General features: G+C 42.4%; 1 protein-coding gene across 3 annotated transcripts in view; it reads right to left on the reverse strand.

Annotated features, from left to right (window-relative positions):
- The window catches only part of LOC122110210 (phosphodiesterase 4D interacting protein), a 112,508-nt gene that overhangs the window by 32,227 nt on the left and 59,754 nt on the right, over positions 1–20,527 (reverse strand). For 2 of the 3 annotated variants that reach the window (XM_042682709.1, XM_042682717.1), the window contains 12 exons: positions 19,238–19,351; positions 18,921–19,058; positions 17,397–17,576; positions 16,833–17,027; positions 15,560–15,727; positions 15,319–15,400; positions 13,428–13,519; positions 13,180–13,296; positions 12,814–12,951; positions 11,859–11,971; positions 10,517–10,644; positions 474–562 (listed from right to left, as the gene is read on the reverse strand). In XM_042682709.1, coding sequence (XP_042538643.1) covers positions 474–562; positions 10,517–10,644; positions 11,859–11,971; positions 12,814–12,951; positions 13,180–13,296; positions 13,428–13,519; positions 15,319–15,400; positions 15,560–15,727; positions 16,833–17,027; positions 17,397–17,576; positions 18,921–19,058; positions 19,238–19,351 — 1,554 coding nt within the window. Of the gene's footprint in view, positions 1–473; positions 563–10,139; positions 10,645–11,858; positions 11,972–12,813; positions 12,952–13,179; positions 13,297–13,427; positions 13,520–15,318; positions 15,401–15,559; positions 15,728–16,832; positions 17,028–17,396; positions 17,577–18,920; positions 19,059–19,237; positions 19,352–20,527 lie in introns of those variants that run through there. The other variant, XM_042682723.1, reaches the window with a different exon arrangement.

The raw sequence follows: 20,527 nt of genomic DNA on the forward strand, positions 1-20,527 counted from the left end.
AGTCACTGAAGTAGCTAGAACAAAAGAGTGGAGTGACTGGGCATGGTGGCTCACCTCTATAATCCCAGCTACTCAGGAAGCTGAGATCTGAGGATCCCAGCAGGAAAGTCTGTGACCCTCTCATCTCAAGAAAAACCAGAAATGGAGGGGTGGCTCAATTGGTAAAGTGCCAGCTTTGAGCACTTATAAAGCTAAGGAAAAGTGCCTGGCCCCAAGCGCACACCCCAGTAAGAACCAGCACCCAAATAAATAAATAAACAAACAAATAAAACTAAAGAGGGGGGTAAGTGGACAGAGAAAAAGGGTGTGCATATGTTTGCGGAGCTCAGAGAGGAAGGGAAGCAGACTGGGAAGTGGTTTCTAGAAAAGATGTCTTCTGGAGGCAGATGCACCAAGACCAAAGGTGACCCTCAGACCCCGGGAGGCTGTGCGCCTTTCACCCTGGCAGCCCCGGGGAACTGACCCGGACTTACTTGCTGGTGGCTGTTGTGGGCAGCTTCCTCCTCGATACTGTCCGTGAACTCAGTGCTGGCATCCTCCGTGTCATCCCCTGCAGCTGCTCCTGCAAGCAAGGCCACAAGAGAAAGGTGATTCTCTTCCCTGATGGCTTCCAGCAGCAGCAGGGAAAATGACACTGTGCCGTCCTCCTCTGATTTCTTTCCTTGCATGCATGGCCCCTGCACCAGTGGTACTTCCTTCCTAACACTCAAAACGAGCTGGTTCTGAAGGCAAACATCCACACAACAAGCCACACCCACACCTCACAAACCATCCAAGGGGATGCTCCTGTGTGTGCCAGTACTGGACCTTGAACTTAGGGCCTCATGCTCTTGCTTGGCTTTTATTGCTCAAGGCTGGCACTCAGACATCTGAGCCACACCTCTATTTTGGGCTTTTTGCCCAAAGTCTCTATCTGCTTTGTCTGGCTTCAAACCTTTATCCTTAAATCACAGTCTCCTGACCAGTTAGGATTACAGATGTGAGCCACCAATGCCTGGCTTTCTCTCACCTACTTCAACATAGCCAAAATTATCCCCTTATCCTGGTCATGTAACAATTTTCATGTGTGTGTGTGTGTGTGTGAGCGCGCGCGCACGCCCCAAAACTGGGGCTTGAACTCAGGGCCCAAGCACTGTCTCTTAGCTTTTTCACTCAGGATTGCCGCTCTACCATGTAAGCCATAGTTCTGTTCCTGGTATTTTAGTGGTTAATTGGAGATAAGAGTCTCACAGACTTTCCTGCTCAGGCTGGCTTGGAACCATGATCTTCAGAGCTCAGCCTCCTGAGTAGTAGGCTCACAGTTGCGAGATACTGGTCCTGGCACAACTTTCTCTTCTTAACAAACCTTTCTTTAGTCTCTATTTCTAGGGGCTGGGCATCTCTGTAGCTCTCACTATACAGAGGCAGTATATCTGAGGATCTCTTCTCTGGGAGGCCTGTGTATTACAGAAGTTAAGGTCTGGTCAGGATTTGAGGCACAGAATGGTTTGATGGTATCCTAATTCTTTCCTGTAACCTTCTCTCCTCTCCATCTCTCAAACTCTGCTCAGTGCCAGCATCCTTTGCCTGCAGTTTCTTGAACTGCTTTGTACAAACAAGGTTTAATCCATTCTGTCATTCCCCAAAGGAGGACGCAGTCACCCCAGAGTCTTGACCTCTACCACCTGCTCTAAGGAACAACTAGATGCCCTTAGCATTTGGACAAAGGTGTAGGGCAGGGATGGCTAAGAAACTTTGTGTGTACTAGCAGTGGGGCTTGAACTCAGGGCCTGGGCTTAGCTTTTTGCTCAAGGCTGGTACTCTACCACTTGAGCCACAATTCTAATCTGGCTTTTTTGGTGGTTAATTAGAGATAAAGAGTTTCACAGACTTTCCTGCCCAGGCTGGCTTTGAATCTTAACCCTCAGACCTTAGTCTCCTGAGCAGCTAGGATTATAAGCATGAGCCACCAGTGCCTAGTTATAGAACTGTCCTTTATGATAGCAGTGTTGTGGCTGCACTGTCCAAATCCCTGTCATACGTGGCTCTATTATGCCTTTGAAATATGGCTAGTATGACTGAGGAAATGAATTTGCTTATTTTTACCTTATTGAAATCCGTGTATATTTAGTCACATTTGGTTAGGGGCTACTATATTACACAAAAATAGAGGATATTTCCTTTTTAACTTGGTTAGAACAAAAGCCAATCCATATGATTCTAGATCAAGCACTGTAACCCACATTACGGGTGTTTTGTTTTTCCTCCACAGCATACACAAGGACTGTGCACTGTGACACATGCTGGAGCTTACAGAGTCTGCCCAAGTCAGACAGTCTCAAGCTCCACTTCTGATCCTGCCCTCAGCAATGACAGTTCAAATCCCTCTCCTGACCTCTGGATATCCTGGGCCTCCAAAAGGTTTGGGAAGCAAAGGGAATGGCTGCACAGCGGTCCTGCCACCAGCTGTATCGTGTGTCAGAAGTCAAGCATGTGGACTCCTAGGGGCCATTCAGCTTCTGCTCATTACAGCTCAGACTGTGATCTTCTTCCAACACCAAAGATCCTGCGTCTGCTCAGGTGCCTGAGTCTCTCCACGGATAGGAAGCATTTGCTGCCAGTGTTCCTGTCACCTCTTCCAGGCAAGGCTGTTGTTCCTCATGCTACTGATGAGCAGAATGGGGACAGCTCGGGTCTGCATTCCATCTCTTGGCATCTTCAAGCTCATGCCAGAGGGTCTGCAGGGGCTCTGGTCTGATCTCAGCAGCAGGAAGTAGGGAGCATGCAGCCCCAATAGCTGAAGTTCTCCTATCTTCCCTTGAAGGCTGTACTAACTTCAGACCAAGGCAGGATCCCATGCAAGACCTTGAGGAGGGTTCATGTATTTCTTAAGCTCTGGCTGCTTTGCAAACTCTGAAGCTAGTATGCTAACTCCCCTGACAATATCCATATCTTTTGCTTGCTTTGAAAAAATCTTTCCCATTACAACAGCAAAGATCATAACCTTTGATTTTTTTTTTTTCCTGCAAAGAAAATGAGCCTAAGAAAACACTTGTCATATCATTTTCTTTTGGGACATGGGGGCTATAGAATATGTCTGTGGGTAGAGAGAGCTCAACACTGCCGTTAAATGTTTATCTCTAGATCATTCTCCGTGGGCTGTGTAGCTCACACTTAAGCCTATGCTAGGTTCCAGGCAGGATTGTTACTTACCTTTTCTTTTTTGGTGCTGGGGCTTGAACTCAGGGTCTGGGCGCTGTCTCTGAGCTTTTTTTGTTCAAGGCTAGCTCTCTACCACTTGAGCCACAACTCCACTTCTGGCTTTTTACTGGTTAATTGGAGTCTCATGGACTTTTCTGCCTGGACTGACTTTGATCTCAGCCTCCTGAGTAGCTAGGGTTACAGGAGTGAGCTTCTGGCGCCCAATGACCTCCACTTACCTTTCTTTGTGGGCCTTTCTGAGCCACATAGCTTTCCTATGTGACATTCTACCTTTAATTTACTGAGTCAGGCTACCTTGTCTCTAAATTCATTAGGAATTAAACAGAAACGATTGAAGGATGCCCATCTATTCCAACTCTGCTACACTGGGGTTTTCCTTCCCCCCCCCCCCCCGCCCCCCCTTCTACTTTTTTTCTTTTTGTGCCAGTACTGGGGCTTCAGATTAGGGCCTGGGTGCTGCTCCAGGCTGGTGCTCTTCCACTGAAGCCACATACCCACTTCCAGCTTTTTGTTGCATAACTGAAGATAAACGTCTCACTGACTTTTCTGCCTGGGCTAGCTTCGAGCTGGGATCCTTGTTGAGTTGCTAGGATTACAGACATAAGCCACCAGCACTTGGCTTCTCTGTACGAATACTAAAGATGGCATAATGATTAAGAACCTAGGCTCTGCAGTCCTATTACCCATTTGAATTCTGCTTTAGCACTGGGTATGTGACTTCAGGCATGTCATGACCTTTCTGCAACTCAGAGTCCTCATTTATTAGAATTTGTAATGTTATCAGGGTGTTATCCGCTCCATGCAGTTTTGAAGGTCAAAGGCTTTGCTGATTTTGAAGTGCCTGGAACATGGCTGGGTGCAGTGTTCTCCTTAAGTCTTAGCCTTGAGCAATATCACCGTCTTCCTGTTACCGCTGGGGATGAACTAAAGCAGTCCTTGTGCTGAACATTGGAGGCTGACAAAGCTCAAGGCCACAGACACCAAATACAGTCAACAGGGGCAGATGGAGACCTGATGTTAATTACTGGACGATCTGATAGATTCTACCTGTCACATAGGGGCTCACTCCTGAACCCGTTTACCTCAGCAAGAGGCTTGAAATAGTGCATTTTGCTCTTCTTGAGTTTTAGGACAACTGAAAAAGCATAGGGCTGCCGGTAGCCCCTGGTCTTCTGAAAAAGTACCATAGAACAGGATTCATGATCATTCAATTATAACTTCACCTAACAACTCCACATCCTGAATAAGCTTTATAGGGAAAAAAAAAATCTATGAAGTATCATTTAAAAAATACTAATTACTAAATTACTAAAATTACTAATAATGAGCCAAAACAGTGAGGTAGGAGCTATTTTCTACAGTCATTATTACTTGTCCATTATGCCATCTTGACGAAAACAAGAGGAAAGAACTAATATTTTCCCCACAGTTACTTAGAACATAGTAGTCTTATGTTACTAGTGTGTGTGTGTGTGTGTGTGTGCTGGTACTAGGGCTTGAACTCAGGGTCTAGGTGCTGTCCCATGGCATGTTCCACTAAGGCTGACATTCTACCACTTAAGCTACACCTCCAGTTCTAGCTTTTAGCTGGTTAATTGGAGATAAGTCTCACAGACTTTTCTGCACGGGCTGGGTTAGAACCATGATCTTCAGATCTCAGCCTCCTAAGTAACTAGGATTATAGGCTAAGACACTGGCACCTGGCTTCAATAGACGTTTTGAGTTCCTACTTTCAAAAAAGAGTGGTTATTTAATAACTGAATCACCTATTTTCAAACTGAGCAGGATGTATAAATTCAGATAGTCCTGGGAGATAGAAAATATGCCCCAGGTGTGATTGTTCTGTAATGGCAAGGACTCTCTGCTTAGGGTCTCTTGCTGAAAGAGCAGAAGTGAGGGGCTTTTGTGGGAACATCCAAAGGACGAGCACCCACCATAGCAAGTGGATGCTCAATTCTTTTCTACCACTCTCCCTCAGCAGAGAACAAGAAAGGATTTTAAGGAAAAAGTGGCCCCTGTCAATTTTTCTCTGGAAAGTACAATGCTGTTTCTTTGCCTCTTTTGTGAGGAGTAAAATTCAGGCTGCTTCTTCCTTCCTTTAGTTAAGTAACTGCTCATTCCACAGATACTGACTGTGACTTGAAATTTTAGTATAATGATCAATAGATTGATTTTCCTATAAAGGAAAAGAAAAAGAAGGTATGAGCTTTCTCTATTTCTTTGCAATCTTTTAAGAATGAAACCAAATAGTTTGGTTAGCCTTTGATACTTTTATTAGATCAGTAACAATTCTTTTGTGTCTTAATCAAAGTAGCTGAAATTCTAAGTTACATATCAAAAAGCATACTCCTCACTTCAGTACAAATATTAACAGTTTCATGGCACAGTTCTATAAAAAAAAATAATGATACAGCTTATTGGTGTAAAGTCCTGAAAATAATTTAATGCCAGCTCTCTGGTCATTTACTGTTGCTTCTTTCTTCATCTCAAGTTGTCATAAATCACTTTTTCTCAACAGCCCACCACATTTTAAGTGATAAAAGTGAGTAAATCCTTTTTTTTTTTTGGTCAATTGTGGGGCTTGAACTCTGGACCTGGGTGCTGTCCCTCAGCTCTTCAGCTCAAGACGAGTGCTCTACCACTTGTGCCACAATGCCACTTCTGGTTCTCTGGTGGTTAATTGGAAATAAGAGTCTCACAGACTTTCCTGCTTGGGCTGGCTTTGAACCAGTATCCTCAGATCTCAGCCTCCTAAGTAGCTAGGATTACAGGTGTGAGCCACTGGTGCCCAGCTTAAATCCATTTTTTATTATCAAATGAATCGTATTTCATGCACATAGAAATTCATGATTTATAAAACATACTTGTATGTATACATGTTCTCTAAAGTTCATAGATTGAAAAGTCCCTACTTTAGGGCTTTTTTTTTTTTTAGCAGCACTGTGCCAGGCACTGATGGCTCACACCTGTAATCCCAGCTACTCAGGAAGCTGAGAGCTGAGGATCCCAGTTCAAAGCTAGGCAGACAAATCTGAGATTCATATCTCCAATTAACCAGAAAAAAAAATTGGTGACTTCAGTGGAAAAAGCCAAGTAAGAACACAAGGCCCTAAATTCAAGCTCCAGTTCTGGCATAAGAACAAAGGGGGGGAGGGGGGAAGCAACACTGTACATCCATGCTCTATATTAAGAGCAAAGCTACAAGGATTTGCTACCCTAGTAGAAGTTCTTCTGGGAAATAAGAAAGCTAAGTTGGTTCATGTACCTAGCAATCTGACTCCTTGTATTCTGTAGACAAGTCATGTTCTGATATTGCTGAACTTTGTATTTTATCCTTCCAACTGTAGCAAGAGGAAGACAGTATACTAATAAAGGTTTTTATTTCTGGAATTTGACCTCAAATAACAACAACAACAACAACAACAAAGGAAATCATACAAAAATAACAAGTACAGTACTTTATAACCTTATTCTTATTTAAAATTGGGCAAAATTAGTCCTTTCAGTTCTATGGTTTTGTCTTTCCCTTCCAAAATCCCCTCTCTGTTGGAAGCAAATAATGCCAATTTTTGTTCAGAAAATTCATCCTGACTCATGTGCTTACACAGGAAAAAAAATTGAGAACTTACCTTCTGTAAACACTCAGACTACATAAAAATCATGTCTTAATCTAGCTATCTCTACAAATGATAAGGGAGTTGTTTAAATCCATACTCCAAAAAATCACTAAGACTCACAGACTTTAAGTGTGTAACTAATAATTTTTTCCTAATTTCATAGGGAGTTTTTCAAGTTTGCCTGGAAGACATTAGCGATGAACCTGCCAAATACAACCCAGGATCCTATGGAAGAGACAACTTGAGTTTTTCCACAATATTTTCCCCACAATTTTATAGGCAAAGATTCTATGACTTCATATAAAATTCCATGAAATCAGAAACCAATGACTTTATCCACACAATGGGAAATAAGGGTTTTCTAACACTAGTTCAAGGAAAACAAGAAGACTGGAGTTGTTATAAGACAGCTCAAAGGAAACTCAAAGAAGGAACAATTTTTGCTGCACTGTGAACTGTTCCTTTCACTAATCAGAAGATTCCAGATCCAACTCAAGGGTCAAAGCAGACAGAGTTCAAATCAACCCCTTGAAGTTTTGAAGCAATGAGCCCAACTTCCTACATACTAAATCAGCAGTGGAGACTGCCCAGCCTGCAGGCTATACAAGGCTACAAAATTATTTGATAAATGATGGGATAGACATGTGTGCTTCTCCTTGGCTGCCTGTGTCCTACCTGTATTGCTAACTTTGTATGACCTTCAAATGATTTATAAATGACCAAATGGCCCTTTGCAGAAAATAACATTCCCACCTCTGTGCTAGATGATGAATACAAACATACAAACAGAGCTTTCATGCATTATCTTTCACAGAAGTCACTCATGTATAAACATGTGAGCTGAACGTACTAAAGAACCTTCTGAGAAAATACTTCTTGTGGCTGGGATCCTATTCAGGTTAAGGTTTCTTTGATTCTTGCTGGGTGCCAGCGGCTCTCACCTGTAAGCCTAGCTATTCAGAAGGCTGAGATCTGAGGATCCCAGTTCAATGCCATCCCTGGCAAAGAGTCCAAGAGACTCTTACCTCCAATTAACTAGCAAAAAGCCACATGTGGAGGTATGTATGGCTCAAGTGGTAGATTACCAGCTCTGAGTAAAGAAGTCAAAGGAGAGCATGAGGCCCGGAGTTCAAACCCCAGTACTGGCACACTGACACATAAACATACACACACAAAAGACCAGAAAATTAGTACCCGATTTTAGCCACATTTATGATAGCATTCTTAATTTATCCTTCCATCAATCTACTCCTATTATACATTGTCAGAAGCAGTAATTAATAATGCAAAATACTATAATCACTAGAACTCAAGAATGATTTAATAGTCAAACTTAACAGAAGACTTTAAAAAAGTTTCCTTGGTCTATTAGTAAAATTAAAAAAAGGCATTTCCTAAATGCCCTGCTATAATAGACTAGTGTTTGATGGACTGACATCTCTACAGCTCAATTTCATTAGTTTCCTTAACTCTACTTGGGAGAAGTTAAGTTTTGCACAGGAAAAGGTCTCTCTAAAATAAAAAGACTAAGATAGTTCACTTCCTATCATTTCTCCCTTGTGTTACTCCTTTGTCCCCTCCTAAAGACTATTAGAAGTTGAATGGAGCTGGGTACGGTAGCTCATGCCTATAATTCCAGTTACTAGAGAGGCAGAGGATGGAAGATCACAAGACTGAGCCCAGTTTGGGAAAAATGTAAGATGCTATCTCAAAAAACAAAGTCAAAAGAGCTGGGAAGCTGTGACTCAAATGGTAGCCCTGGGCTCAATCCTTAGTACCACATGAAAAAGAAAAAAAAAGACCGGAATGGTATAAAGCATCAAAAGGCTTTTGGCTATCAGTCCCCGAAAATTACTTAATCCGATTATTCTGGGGTATTTTTCCAATAGAATATTTTCTCCCTATCCAGTAGTTTGGTGGCGATTCTATTATAGACATGGCTATAGCTAATAAACTGGTTTAGAATTTGATATAAGCCATGTCAATATCTGAATGTGAAGAAACCAGGTATCATGCAAAAAACAGAAGCAAAAAGAAAAGTTATTATTCCCCCCATCCTTCCTCCCCCACCTACACTCCATGCTAGAAAGTTAGAATACTAGTTTCCTTAACACCATGTCTAAAGTAACTGAAATCTTAGCTTCTAATCTAGGGAAGTTATTATCCACAGAAATAACAATCTCATGATGCTGAACCTAGAAAATCTTGGTTACTTTTCATCCGCTTAACATTGAAGATATCAAAAATCTGCTCCCCAATGTCCTTTCTAAACTTAGCCATGGCTGGAATGGACACAGATCAGTGAATTATATTCTAAACTATTCAAGTACTTAAAAGCCTAAGGCCTATGACATATTTTCACATGAAAGAATGCATCCACACTAATGGAAAATAAAGGACTTCACTTTGTACCACCACAAAATAGAAATATACAAGTTGTAGGGGCATACCTACTGAGATACCATTGGAAGCCAGCCCAGGCAGACAAATCTGACAGATTCTTTTCTCCAACTAACTAGCAAAAAGCCAGACATGGAACTGTGGCTCAAGTGGTAGAGCACCATCCTTGAGTGAAGTAAGCCAAATGAGAGGGTAAGGCTGAGTTTAAGTCCCACTACTGGGAATACTCTTCTCTGCCTATATGAAGTATTTGAGAAAACACTTGTTTTAAAGGAAAATATTACATAGAAAACTGTCTTCATATATAGAGAATTCTGACTGAGGAAGACCTCTCTTGAAGTCATGTTCTGATAAATAGCATGATCTTGGTTAAATAAACCTAAGGAAGTTGGAAACTAGTGATTCACACCAGTAATCCTAGCTACTTTAGCTACTTACAAGGCTGAGTTCTGAGGATTGAGGTTCAAAGCCAGCCCCAGGCAGAAAAATCTGAGAGATTCTTATCTCCAACTAGCCAGCAAAAAGCCAGAGGTGGAACTATGGCTCAAATGGTAAAGTACCAGGCTTGAAGAAAAAAGCCAAGCAGAATGTGAGGCCCGAGTTCAAGAGATCAAAAAAGAAAAAAAACATTAATGAAATTTAATGTGCACCAATCTAATTTCATCTGTTCTGAAGTAATATAGAAAAGTACTTAATAATCTATCTCCAGCTCTTTAACTTGGTACTCTCCTGGTTTTGATTATCTTAGGAAAAGGCTATCACTTTTGCAAAGTCATTCTTAGAGATTCTCAATCTTTCTCTCTCTTATCTTGAAATGTTTTCTTTATTCTTTTGATTAAGAAGGGCTCTCAAAGAGCAGGAGTTGATTGAGTGGCAAAAATAATACACACACATGCATTAATTATGACATGATACGGAACATATGACTGAATGGGGGGAGGGATAAACTTTATTGGCCCATACGAGGGATGGAGGGATGAGGAAAGGCTAGGGCAAAGAATTGATATGCATGGGAAAACTAAAGCCGAATGATTTGAAATGTGCAAAGTACACACTACAACCTCCACCACTCAACTGAGAGAGAGAGAGAGAGAGAGAGAAAGATGCACAGTGAGATACAGGTAGGCTAAAGTGAGCTTCATTTGAAGTTGATGTTACTTGTACCAGTTCTACCATTAGTAAGTCACCATTTAATTCTGGTTAGTGTAAACAAGGCTTTCCATCCGGGGCAGCAGTCTGACCCGCCAGTGCTCAGAAGGCATGCTTGGGACGAACTCGCACACTTTCCAGTTCCCCACCTCCAATGGCGGCCAGGGTCTCCAGCCTGCTCAAACGCTCCAGGCTTCTTCCAAGAACTTCTTCTAGTCGACTACGTAACACCTGGGCCCCTTCCAGTTCCACCTGCAGAGTTCGGTCTCTCTCAGAGCTGATTGAACATGCCATACGGAAGGAAAACAGGTTAGCCATCAACTGTAAGGTGTCTACATGTGAATACAAAGAGCCATCAGCAGCACTCTGGGCCATGAGATTTTTCTGAAGTAGTTGTTTCCAGGACATAGCAAATGAATGCATTCTCCATTGAGACTTGTGTTCATTGCTGATAGATTACCAGGCTCTGCTCTTTTCTTTAAAGCTTGCCCCTTTATACTAGATTCTGGGCTGATCATGCATAAAGTTATAGCTCCTGGATGATCTTATACTTCTATAGCTAACAAAAGAGCAGTTTCATTATGTGATGATAAACTTTAGTGCCTGAAAAACTTAAGCCCAGGAAAAATTAAATGTAAACTAAAGCAAGTCTGAGCCAGATAGGATTGCTAGTGAAGGCAATCTGCTTTCTAGTGTTTCCCAAATGCATGACACTGTGGAAAGAAATCTAGTTCACCAAGAATAATGATCCAGAGCTCTTTAAAAGGCAACATAAGCAAGTGGTCTTATCCTATTTTTACTCTACTTTCATTTCTCTGAGGTAGAAAGAAAAGTTTTTCTTTCCAAAACCCTAAGATATCAAATAATACAGGTTAAAAAAAATGGTGTGAGAGAGAAAAACAGAAGAGGAAAAGCAAAATGAGAAAAAAATGAAGGAAGTATAATATAAAATGAACAAGAAAGACATAACACACACGATCAATTAAGAGGTATAAGAATTAAGAGGTAGGAAGTGGCGCTGTGGCTCAAGCGGTAGAGCGCTCACCTTGAGCTGAAGAGCACAGGGACAGCGCCCAGGCCCAGAGTTCAAGCCCCATGACCGACAAAAATAAATAAAATTAATTAATTTAAAAAAAAGAATTAAGAGGTATAGGAAAACATATTCATCATGATGGTTTAGTGATTCTGGGGTGATCACAGCCATCAGAATGAATATATTGTTTTTCAATGATGCTCAGTGATATTGAGTATAAATGTCCTCTACAGCCTTGAACAGGACACGGACACAAAGGATGGGAATGATCTCTTTAGATGTACAGCTGCCTTCTCTTTGCAACCACTGGGAAATGCACACTGTTCCCTGACATAATGCTTACACACTAAGGCTGAATAATTCACACAACAGATGACGAAGTAATACTATAAGCAATGACACTTAAGAAAGAAGAAAGAAGAATAACAGCAAAACAAAAGAGCAATAGTCTTTCTTACTTCTCGGGATGGGCATGGAATTTCACCAGACTGCTATAGAGCTGTCTTTCAGCCTGTAAGGCCTCATTAAGTCGACTCCGTTCATCTACTAGTCCTTCCAGCATAAGCAGCAACTGAGGAAAGAAAGGAGAAGTCATGGCATGCAAACAACCAAGTGAGGCATAAAGTTGGGTTTAAATTATTAATATTAATAGTAGTAGTAGTAGTAGTAGTAATATTCTGCTTGCCCTGAGGCTTGAACTCAGGGCCTCCTCCCACTCTCAACTTTGCTCATGGCTAGTGACCTCCTTGAGCCATGCCTTCACTTCCAGTTTTTTTGCTGGAGATAGAAGTCTCTTAAATTTGTCTCCCTGTGCTGACTTCAAACCATGATCCTTAGATCTCACCCTACTGAGGAGCTAGGGTTATAGGTGTGAGCCACCAGAACTTGGCTTCTCTTTTTCTTCGTAACAGTGAGAGGTCTGAATATGGCTAAACGAGGGCAGATGAGAAGATTCCGTTGTGGGGTGACTTCTGTATGAGGAGGTGTTTGTGGGGTTTCGGGGTGGGTTTTTTTTTTGGTAGTATTGAGGATTGAACTCAGGACCTCATGCTTGCTAGGCAGGCACTCTATCACTTGAGCCACACTCCTGGTCCCAACAGATTGCATTTGTAAAGAACTGCAACTCCTTTCATAACTTCAAACATCCAAAGGGGCATCAATGGCTGCTGACTGTGTGAAGAAACTGCAGAGCACAGATTTTCTACAAAATGTCATCCACTGACCTTTCCACCAGAGGTTGAACCTGGCAGTGCCTGTACTGCTTATCCCAAGTAAAAATAGAAAGCATTTATGGAAGTAGAGGTATGGCTCAACTGGTAGAGTGCCAGCCTTGAGTGAAAAGGCAAAGGAACAACACCTAAGCCCCAAATTAAGCACACCCACACACAAAAAGTTTACATTCCAATAACTCACTTGTTGTCTTCGGTTTCCTGAAATTTCTTGACCCTGGGACTCTACTGAAGCCACCTTTTCCCGAAGAATTAAGACTTCTTGGGTGAGGCGTTCCATAGCTGGTATGTCTTCAGGATCTACTAGTTGCATTTGCAGGTCCTGGAAGTGGTATAAAAATAAGTAAAGAGATAAAAATAGCATGAAGAGACCATTTAACAGAGGCTCAAGGGAACAAAGGCCCTTAAAGCAGTCTGTTGTATGTTCCAGTGAAACAATGAGTTCCCTGGCCAAGGGACTCATAGATTCATATATATCTCATTCAAAGATGCCTGCCAGGCATGCTGAGCCGCACCCACTTCCAGTGGACATCACACAGTTTCACGAGACCTTTATGAGATCCTCTTTTATCTGAATGTTCCTCGTCAGGGACTCCAGATCAGCAGCCTGCACCTGTAGCTCTTCCTCCTGTACAGCCATCATGGACTGTAAAGCAGAAAGCTCCATCTGTGAAGGAGAGAAATACTGAGGTCAGAGAGGAGACAGCAGTGTGTGGCATACTTCCAGTTGAACCTGGAGGCAAAGGCTTTTCCAAACCGTACCACAATTAGCCAATGAGCTGAGATGAGAAAACTCACCTGACTCTCTCTCTCTTTTTTAGCCATGAGTTCGAGTTCCTCCTTGGCATTACTCAGTTCCTTCTCCAGCCCTGTAACTGTGTCCAAGTCTCCTAAAAGAAATGCACACTTCTAATCACTAACAATGATGGATCTCCACTGCCTCAATTCTGAGAAACTCATAACACTGAATATATATATATATATACATATATATATATATATATATATGTATATATGTATGCATGCATGTACATATATGTACACAGGCATTATTTTGTAGCTTCAATTAAGCTACATGCTCTAAACGAAAGTGGGACAGCTGGGCTGGGAATGTGGCTCAGTGGAAGAGTGCTTGCCTTGCATGCTTGCCTCATGCATAAGGCCCTGGATTCCATTCCCCAGCACCACATAAGCAGAAAAAAAAAAGCCGGAAGTGGCACTGTGGCTCAAGTGGTAGAGTGCTAGCCTTGAGCTGAAGAGCTGAGGGACAGCACCCAGGCCCAGAGTTCAGGCCCCATGACCGGACCCCCCCCCCTCCAAAAAAAAGAAAGAAAGTGGGATAGCTTTCAATGCAAGCACACAGTGGATTCTATACAGCTATAGGAAAGAATGAGGAACATAAATGGAATGGAGTGATTTCAAGGATACACTAAGTAAAACAAGTAAAATAAAAAGAAGGCATCTACAGAAAAGGGGAAATATACATTTCATATATATACACATAGATTCATCTGCTTATTTTTGCCAAAAAAAAAACAACACATGGGCGGGGGGGGGGTAACCCAGATGTGAGACTGGCACCTTTCGATCGTGAACAGAAACAAGGGAGAAAGGATAGGAAAGTAGATAGGACCTCTAAGTATACCTTTTTATAAACTTGATTTTTGAACTGCTTCAATGAGTATTGTGTATGTGCACGTGCTAGTCCTGGGGCTTTAACTCAGGGCCTGTGAGCTGTCCCTGAGCTTTTTTTGCTCAAGGTTAGCATTCTACCACTAGAGCCATAGCTCTACTTCTGGCTTTTTTGCTAGTTAATTGGAGATGAGTCTTAAAGTTTTCTTCCAGGCTGGCTTTTAATTGTGATCCTCAGCCTCCAGAGTAGCTGACATTATAGGGTTGTATCTTTTGTTTTTCTAACTGGTACCAGAGTTTGAACTCAGGACCTGGCCTGTAGCTCAGCTTTCTTTTCCTTTTTTTTTTTTGCCAGTCCTAGGACTTGAACTCAGGGCCTGTGCACTGTCCCTGAACCTCTCTGTGCTCAAGGCTAGCACTCTACCACTTGAGCCACAGTACCACATCCAGCTTTTTCTGTGTATGTGGTACTGAGGAATGGAACCCAGGGCTTCACGCATGCTAGGCAAGCACTCTAACATTAAGCCACATTCCCAGAACCTGGCATGTAACCTTTCTGTTGTAGTATTAATAGGATCACCACCTCGTCAATCATCCCAAGTTCCTGCCTCTGGAATTCCCTGGGAAATATTTTCCTTAAGGCAACCCTAAACACCAACCTTTGTTCTGTAAATGTCAGAGACTTTCCACTTGAGTTTTGTTTGTACTATGTATGGAATTCAGTTCTCTTTCAGAAAATCAAGCCCTACAGTCTGAGCCCTAAGGCTGAGCTTAGCAAAAATTCAATTACAGTTCATATCCCTCCTAATACTTCAGTGTAGAAAACGAAGCAAGCGTCTGCCCTATAGTCCTGCCCCGCACTGGTAGCACTACCTCTGGCATCTTTGAATCCCCACAAAGCTATCTGAAAAGGAGAATAAACATGCAGTTTCCTTAGGCCAAACTGTGAACCTAGAGAAAGAATTTCTATCCAACAGGTGAGGATGGATCTTAGAATTGACATGTCTTCCGCCTTCCAGGAAATCCAAAGTTTAGAAAACAAAATGGAAATACTTACCTAATATAGATCTGGGTATGCTGGCATCTTCTTTAGCAGTTAATGAAGTGCTCTCATCTCTGGAGGGTATTTGCATTGAACCCTGAAAATTGGAAGGGTTAGGGATTTAGGAAGATGTGGGAACTAAGATCACAGTGACAGGACATGGAAGATACTCACAGAACTTGCTAGCCAACTAATGCCTTATTTATAAAAGGAAATGCAGTCAACACAAATATCTACAAGAGTCTACAGTTATTACTTGATCAGTCTGCTCTCCAAGATGGGGGCCGATGGAGGGAGCATCCACTTGCTGGTTAGCGATGGGAGTCTGGGATATTGTCAAGTCTTTCCCTCCTAAGTACTGGCGCAAGGCCTGTAGTTCTGAATTTCTTTCCATCAGCGCTTGTACCATCTTCTCTGCGGCAGCCTAGCAAAGAAGAAATCATGAAGTAACATAAGAGATGATTTGCTAAGTGCAAAGGAAGGAAAGGTGAACAAATACAATCATGACATTTAGTATATACTATGTGGAAAAAGAACTATGTAACCTGTGGGCAGGGATAGGAGGAGGAAGTTCAGTGAAAACAAGAAAGGAGTGACACTACCCCAAAACAGAAAATGTACTCATTACCTGATTTTTGAAATGGTAATCCCTCTGTACAAGACCTTATTAATAACCATAAAATCATATTTTTTAAAAGCTAATTATATGAATCTTTTGCATGTAAAACTTGCAAAGAACATGACTGCTACTTTTGTTGAATTAAAAATCATGTGTAAGTGGCGCTGTAGCTCAAGTGGTAGAGCGCTCGCCTTGCGTTGAAGAGCTGAGGGACAACGCCCAGGCCCAGAGTTCAAGCCCCACGACCGACAAAAAAAAAAAAAAAAAAAAAAATCATGTGTAGACAAACACTGGTGACTCACATCTGTAATCCTAGCTACTCAGGAGGCTGAGATCTGAGGATACTGATTCAAAGCCAGCCCAGGCAGGAAAGTCTAAGAGACTTATCTTTAATCAACCACCAAAAAAGCCCAAAGTAGAGCTGTGGTTCAAGTGATACAGTACCAGCCTTTAGCATAAAAACTGAGAGACAGCAGCCAGGCCCTAAGTTCAAGTCCCACAACCAGCACAAAAACAAAAACAAAGAATAATCATTTGTGTTTCCATGCACCAGTAATCCTAGCTACTCAAGAGGCTACAGTCTAAGAATCACAGTTTGAAGCCAGCCTGGGCAGGACAGTCAGTGAAACTCTTATCTTCAATAAACCACCAAAAAACTACAAGTAGAGCTGTGGCCCAAGTGGTGGAGTGACAGAAAGCCTTAAGGGGGAAAAAGCCAAGCAACAGCAAGAAGCCCTGAGTTTAAGCCCCAGTACCAGCAAAAAAAAGAACGCATAACTGTAGTTAATAAAGAAACTGAGCTGACTATAAGAAACCAAGTAAACATACATGTGCTATGAGGCTCAGCTGCTCCCCATATGCATGCCGCAAAGCACCTTGGGACAGCTCCCATCCAGGCACTAGTCCTTACTTGGCTCTCCTGCTCCCGAGTGCTCAGAGATTGAAGCAGGCCTTGGATCTCCATCTCATGCTCCACAGTTTGTTTGCTGCGGTCACTCAGCAGGTCCTGCAGCATCCTTTCCTTTCGCTGCAGACGCTGGCACAACTCCTCAGCTATTTCACTCTGCCCTGGGCCAAGCTTGCAGAGCAATGTTGCACTAAGACCCTAATGTGAAAGGAATAGAGTCAGTTTCTGGAGGGAAGCACTCTTCCTATTGCATATATAAAGATACAAAGGGTGTATAAGGACCTATTATAAACTGGTGGCTGATATATGAAGATTCCAGTTCAAAACAAACCATGGCAGAAAAGTCCATGAGACTGTGGAAATGGAGATGTGGCTTGAGAGGTAGATCACCAGTCTTGAGTGAAAAGTCAGGGGAAAGCACAAGGCCCTGGGTTCAAACCTCACTTACTGGCACCATATGAAAAAATAGTAATAAAGATTTGGGACAGTGACCAAGACCTCAAGGGTCCTTATCCAGGCTGGGCCTGCATGGCCCCTAAGTGACTTCTAAGTTAGTTGAAGCCTTACCTCAACCTCTTTGTTCCTGTCGTGCAGAGATGTCTGCAACTGCTGAACAATACTCTCTTGTTCCTTCTGCCAGTGGCTCAGTTTGGTTTCCAATTCTTCTTTAAGCCACTGGAGGTTCTGACAGGTAGCTGTTAACTGTTCTACTTCCAGGCCTTTGGCCCTCAGCAGACTCTCCATACTCTACAGAGAGAGATAGAAGTATTAGCCCAAGATGGCACCCTACCCTCTTTGGAATACAAGACATTAGATCTACCTTTAAATGATCACATATCAGCTTTTTTTGCAAGTAGAAACAAATACAGTATCTAATCTAACTGCTCCAGACTAATCTATTGTTGTTTTTAGAACACTTAACTGTAGTTCGTGAAGAGGTAAATGGAGAGCCTGTGCTAAAATAAAGCATGTGGAGAAAGTACTTTCTCAATGGGGAATGTGAATGTCTTCTTTCAAAAGTGATGTGTTTTAGCTACCTAAGTTCTAGAATAAGTACACAGGGCTAGGGGCATGCCTCTCCTGGTGGAGCACCTGCCCAGCAAGCAGGCAAGTCCTGAGTTCAAATCCCAGTTTAGCCGCTCAAAAAAAAAAAACCATCAGCAGCTAAAATAAGTAGGCAAAAAAGAAAAAGCTCACATTATATGCTAAGAAAATAGACAAGCGCCGGGCACTGGTGGCTCACGCCTGTAATCCTAGCTACTCAGGAGGCTGAGATCTGAGGATGGCGGTTCAAAGCCAGCCTGGGCAGGAGAGACCGTGAGACTCCGATCTCCAATAAACCACCAGAAAACCGGAAGTGGCGCTGTAGCTCAAGTGGTAGAGCGCTCGCCTTGAGCTGAAGAGCTGAGGGACAGCGCCCAGGCCCAGAGTTCAAGCCCCACGACCGACAAAAAAAAAAAAAAATAGACAAGCATTCTAACTGTGACAATACATGAAAATGTACAGAATATTAATGGACAAAATATAATAGGTTCATCCTGAAAATGCTTATGTAAAAGTATATCTCTAGTATTATATAGCTGAGAATTCTAAATAAATTAGAACTATATAAATAGAAATGAATAGTCATTGTCTCCCTCTGCAAATTTTATTTTACTTCATTCATTCATGTACTTTTGGGTCGGTATTGCAGCTTGAACTTAGGGCCTGGGTGTGTGCCTTAGCATTTTTGCTCAAGGATAGCCACAGCTCCCCTTCCAGCTTTTTGGAAGTTAATTACAGATAAGACTCTCACAGATTTTCCTGCCCAGGCTGGCTTTGAACCACGATCCTCAGATTGCAGCCTCCTGAGTAGCTAGGATTACAGGTGTCAGCCACCAATGCTCTAAAAATTTCATAATAAAAAAGAAAGCAGAAGTGATAAAATATCTCATAATGAAACAATGATGGAACTAGTGAATGGTATTTTTGGTTTTTTTCTTCTAAAGCAAACACTGAGATTTCCAGAATAATGATGGCAGGTGCCAAGCCTTCAGACTTAGGACACAAGTGAGAGAGAGATGCCAGGTCCAAGGCAGAGTCTGCCCCTACCTGCATGGTAGCTTCGTTGGAAGAGAGGACACCACGCAGCCTCTCTAAGTCATGATCTCGCTCTCTCACAGCAAGATGAAGCTGACGGAGTTCCTTGTCTTTTTCTTCTAGAGCAGAGAATTTTTCATCTATAGCTCGCTGCAAGGAAAATAAGACTACTGAAATCTTGAGATTCACTACACCAATTGCACTTACTAGGTATGAAGGAATAGGAAACTGACACGCCAAAGTGGCAAATTAAAGCAGACATAAATTTCTATAACGCTTTTGCAGACAGAATAAACCCATCGTGGAATAAGAAAAATTAGGGTTCATACCTCTAGAGCAATAGCTCTATCCTGTATCCGTTGCCGAAGTTTTTCAAGCAACAGCTCATTTGTTTCAAGGGTTTTGTCTGACTTATCGCGATACTGTAAGAGCTCCTGGTATTCCTAATGAGACCAAAAAACAAAACAAACAAACAAACAAAACCCTTTATTCATGTATCTACAATTAACTAAACTTCTACATTTTGTCAAGTAATTTGTTATTCAGGATGAAAAGCAAACTTGATTCTTCTTCTCAGGGGGAACAAGTGTAGCAGAGATAATAGATACAAATGGTTGGCAATTCTGCAACAAACATGCTAGCAAGCCTGCCAACTGCTACTAGGGGGAACTCAGGGTGCATTGCCTGACTCTGCCTAAAGGTGGCAGTAAAGAACTCCCAAAAAAGGTCTACAGCGCTGAAATATATACCAATGGAAACAGTGCATTCTCAGGGAAATTGAAGGGATTTGTGTGACTTGCTGAGTTGATCCCTCTTCTTAGTGCCCCCATAGTCCCCTAAAACTTCCAGTTCATCTCCATTCACTCTGTGTGTGTGTGTGTGTGTGTGTGTGTGTGTGTGTGTGTGTGTGTGTGTGTGTGTGTGCGCGTGTGACATGGAACTCAAAGTTTCAATCTTTCTAGGCAGGTGTGCTATCACTTGAGCCACATCCCTAGGCCCTTTGTGCTTTAGTTTAACTTTTAGATAGGGAATCATGTTTTGCCTGGACAGGCCTTGAACCTTTCATACACCTCCCACATAGCTAGGATTGTATATGTAAATCACCATGCCTGGCTGGTTTGTTGAGACAGGGTCTTACTAACTCTTTGCCAAGGTTGAATCTCAGTCTTTCTGTCTACCGCCCAAGTAGCTGGGATTACAGGACTGAGATACTATACCTAGTATGGATTATATTTTCTGCTTGTTTTAAATCTCCCTGATTTGTACCATTTAATGTTGTAATGTAAACCTACTGGTGGCTCACACCTGTAGTCTTAGCTACTAAGGAGGCTAAGATCTGATGATTGAGGTCCCAAGTCAACCCAGGCAAGAAAGTCCATGAGACTCTTATCTTTAATTAATCAGCAGCGGAGGAGGAGGAGGAGGAGGAGGAGGAGGAGGAGGAGGAGGAGGAGGAGGAGGAGGAGGAGGAGGAGGAAGAGGAGGAAGAAGAGGAAGAGGAGGAGGAGGAGGAGGAGGAGGAGGAGGAGGAGAAGGAAGAGAAGAAGAAGAAGAAGAAGAAGAAGAAGAAGAAGAAGAAGAAGAAGAAGAAGAAGAAGAAGAAGAAGAAGAAGAAGGAG

The sequence above is a fragment of the Dipodomys spectabilis genome, unplaced genomic scaffold, assembly GCF_019054845.1.
Source record: "Dipodomys spectabilis isolate Male_0828 unplaced genomic scaffold, ASM1905484v1 ptg000002l, whole genome shotgun sequence".
NCBI lineage: Eukaryota > Metazoa > Chordata > Mammalia > Rodentia > Heteromyidae > Dipodomys > Dipodomys spectabilis.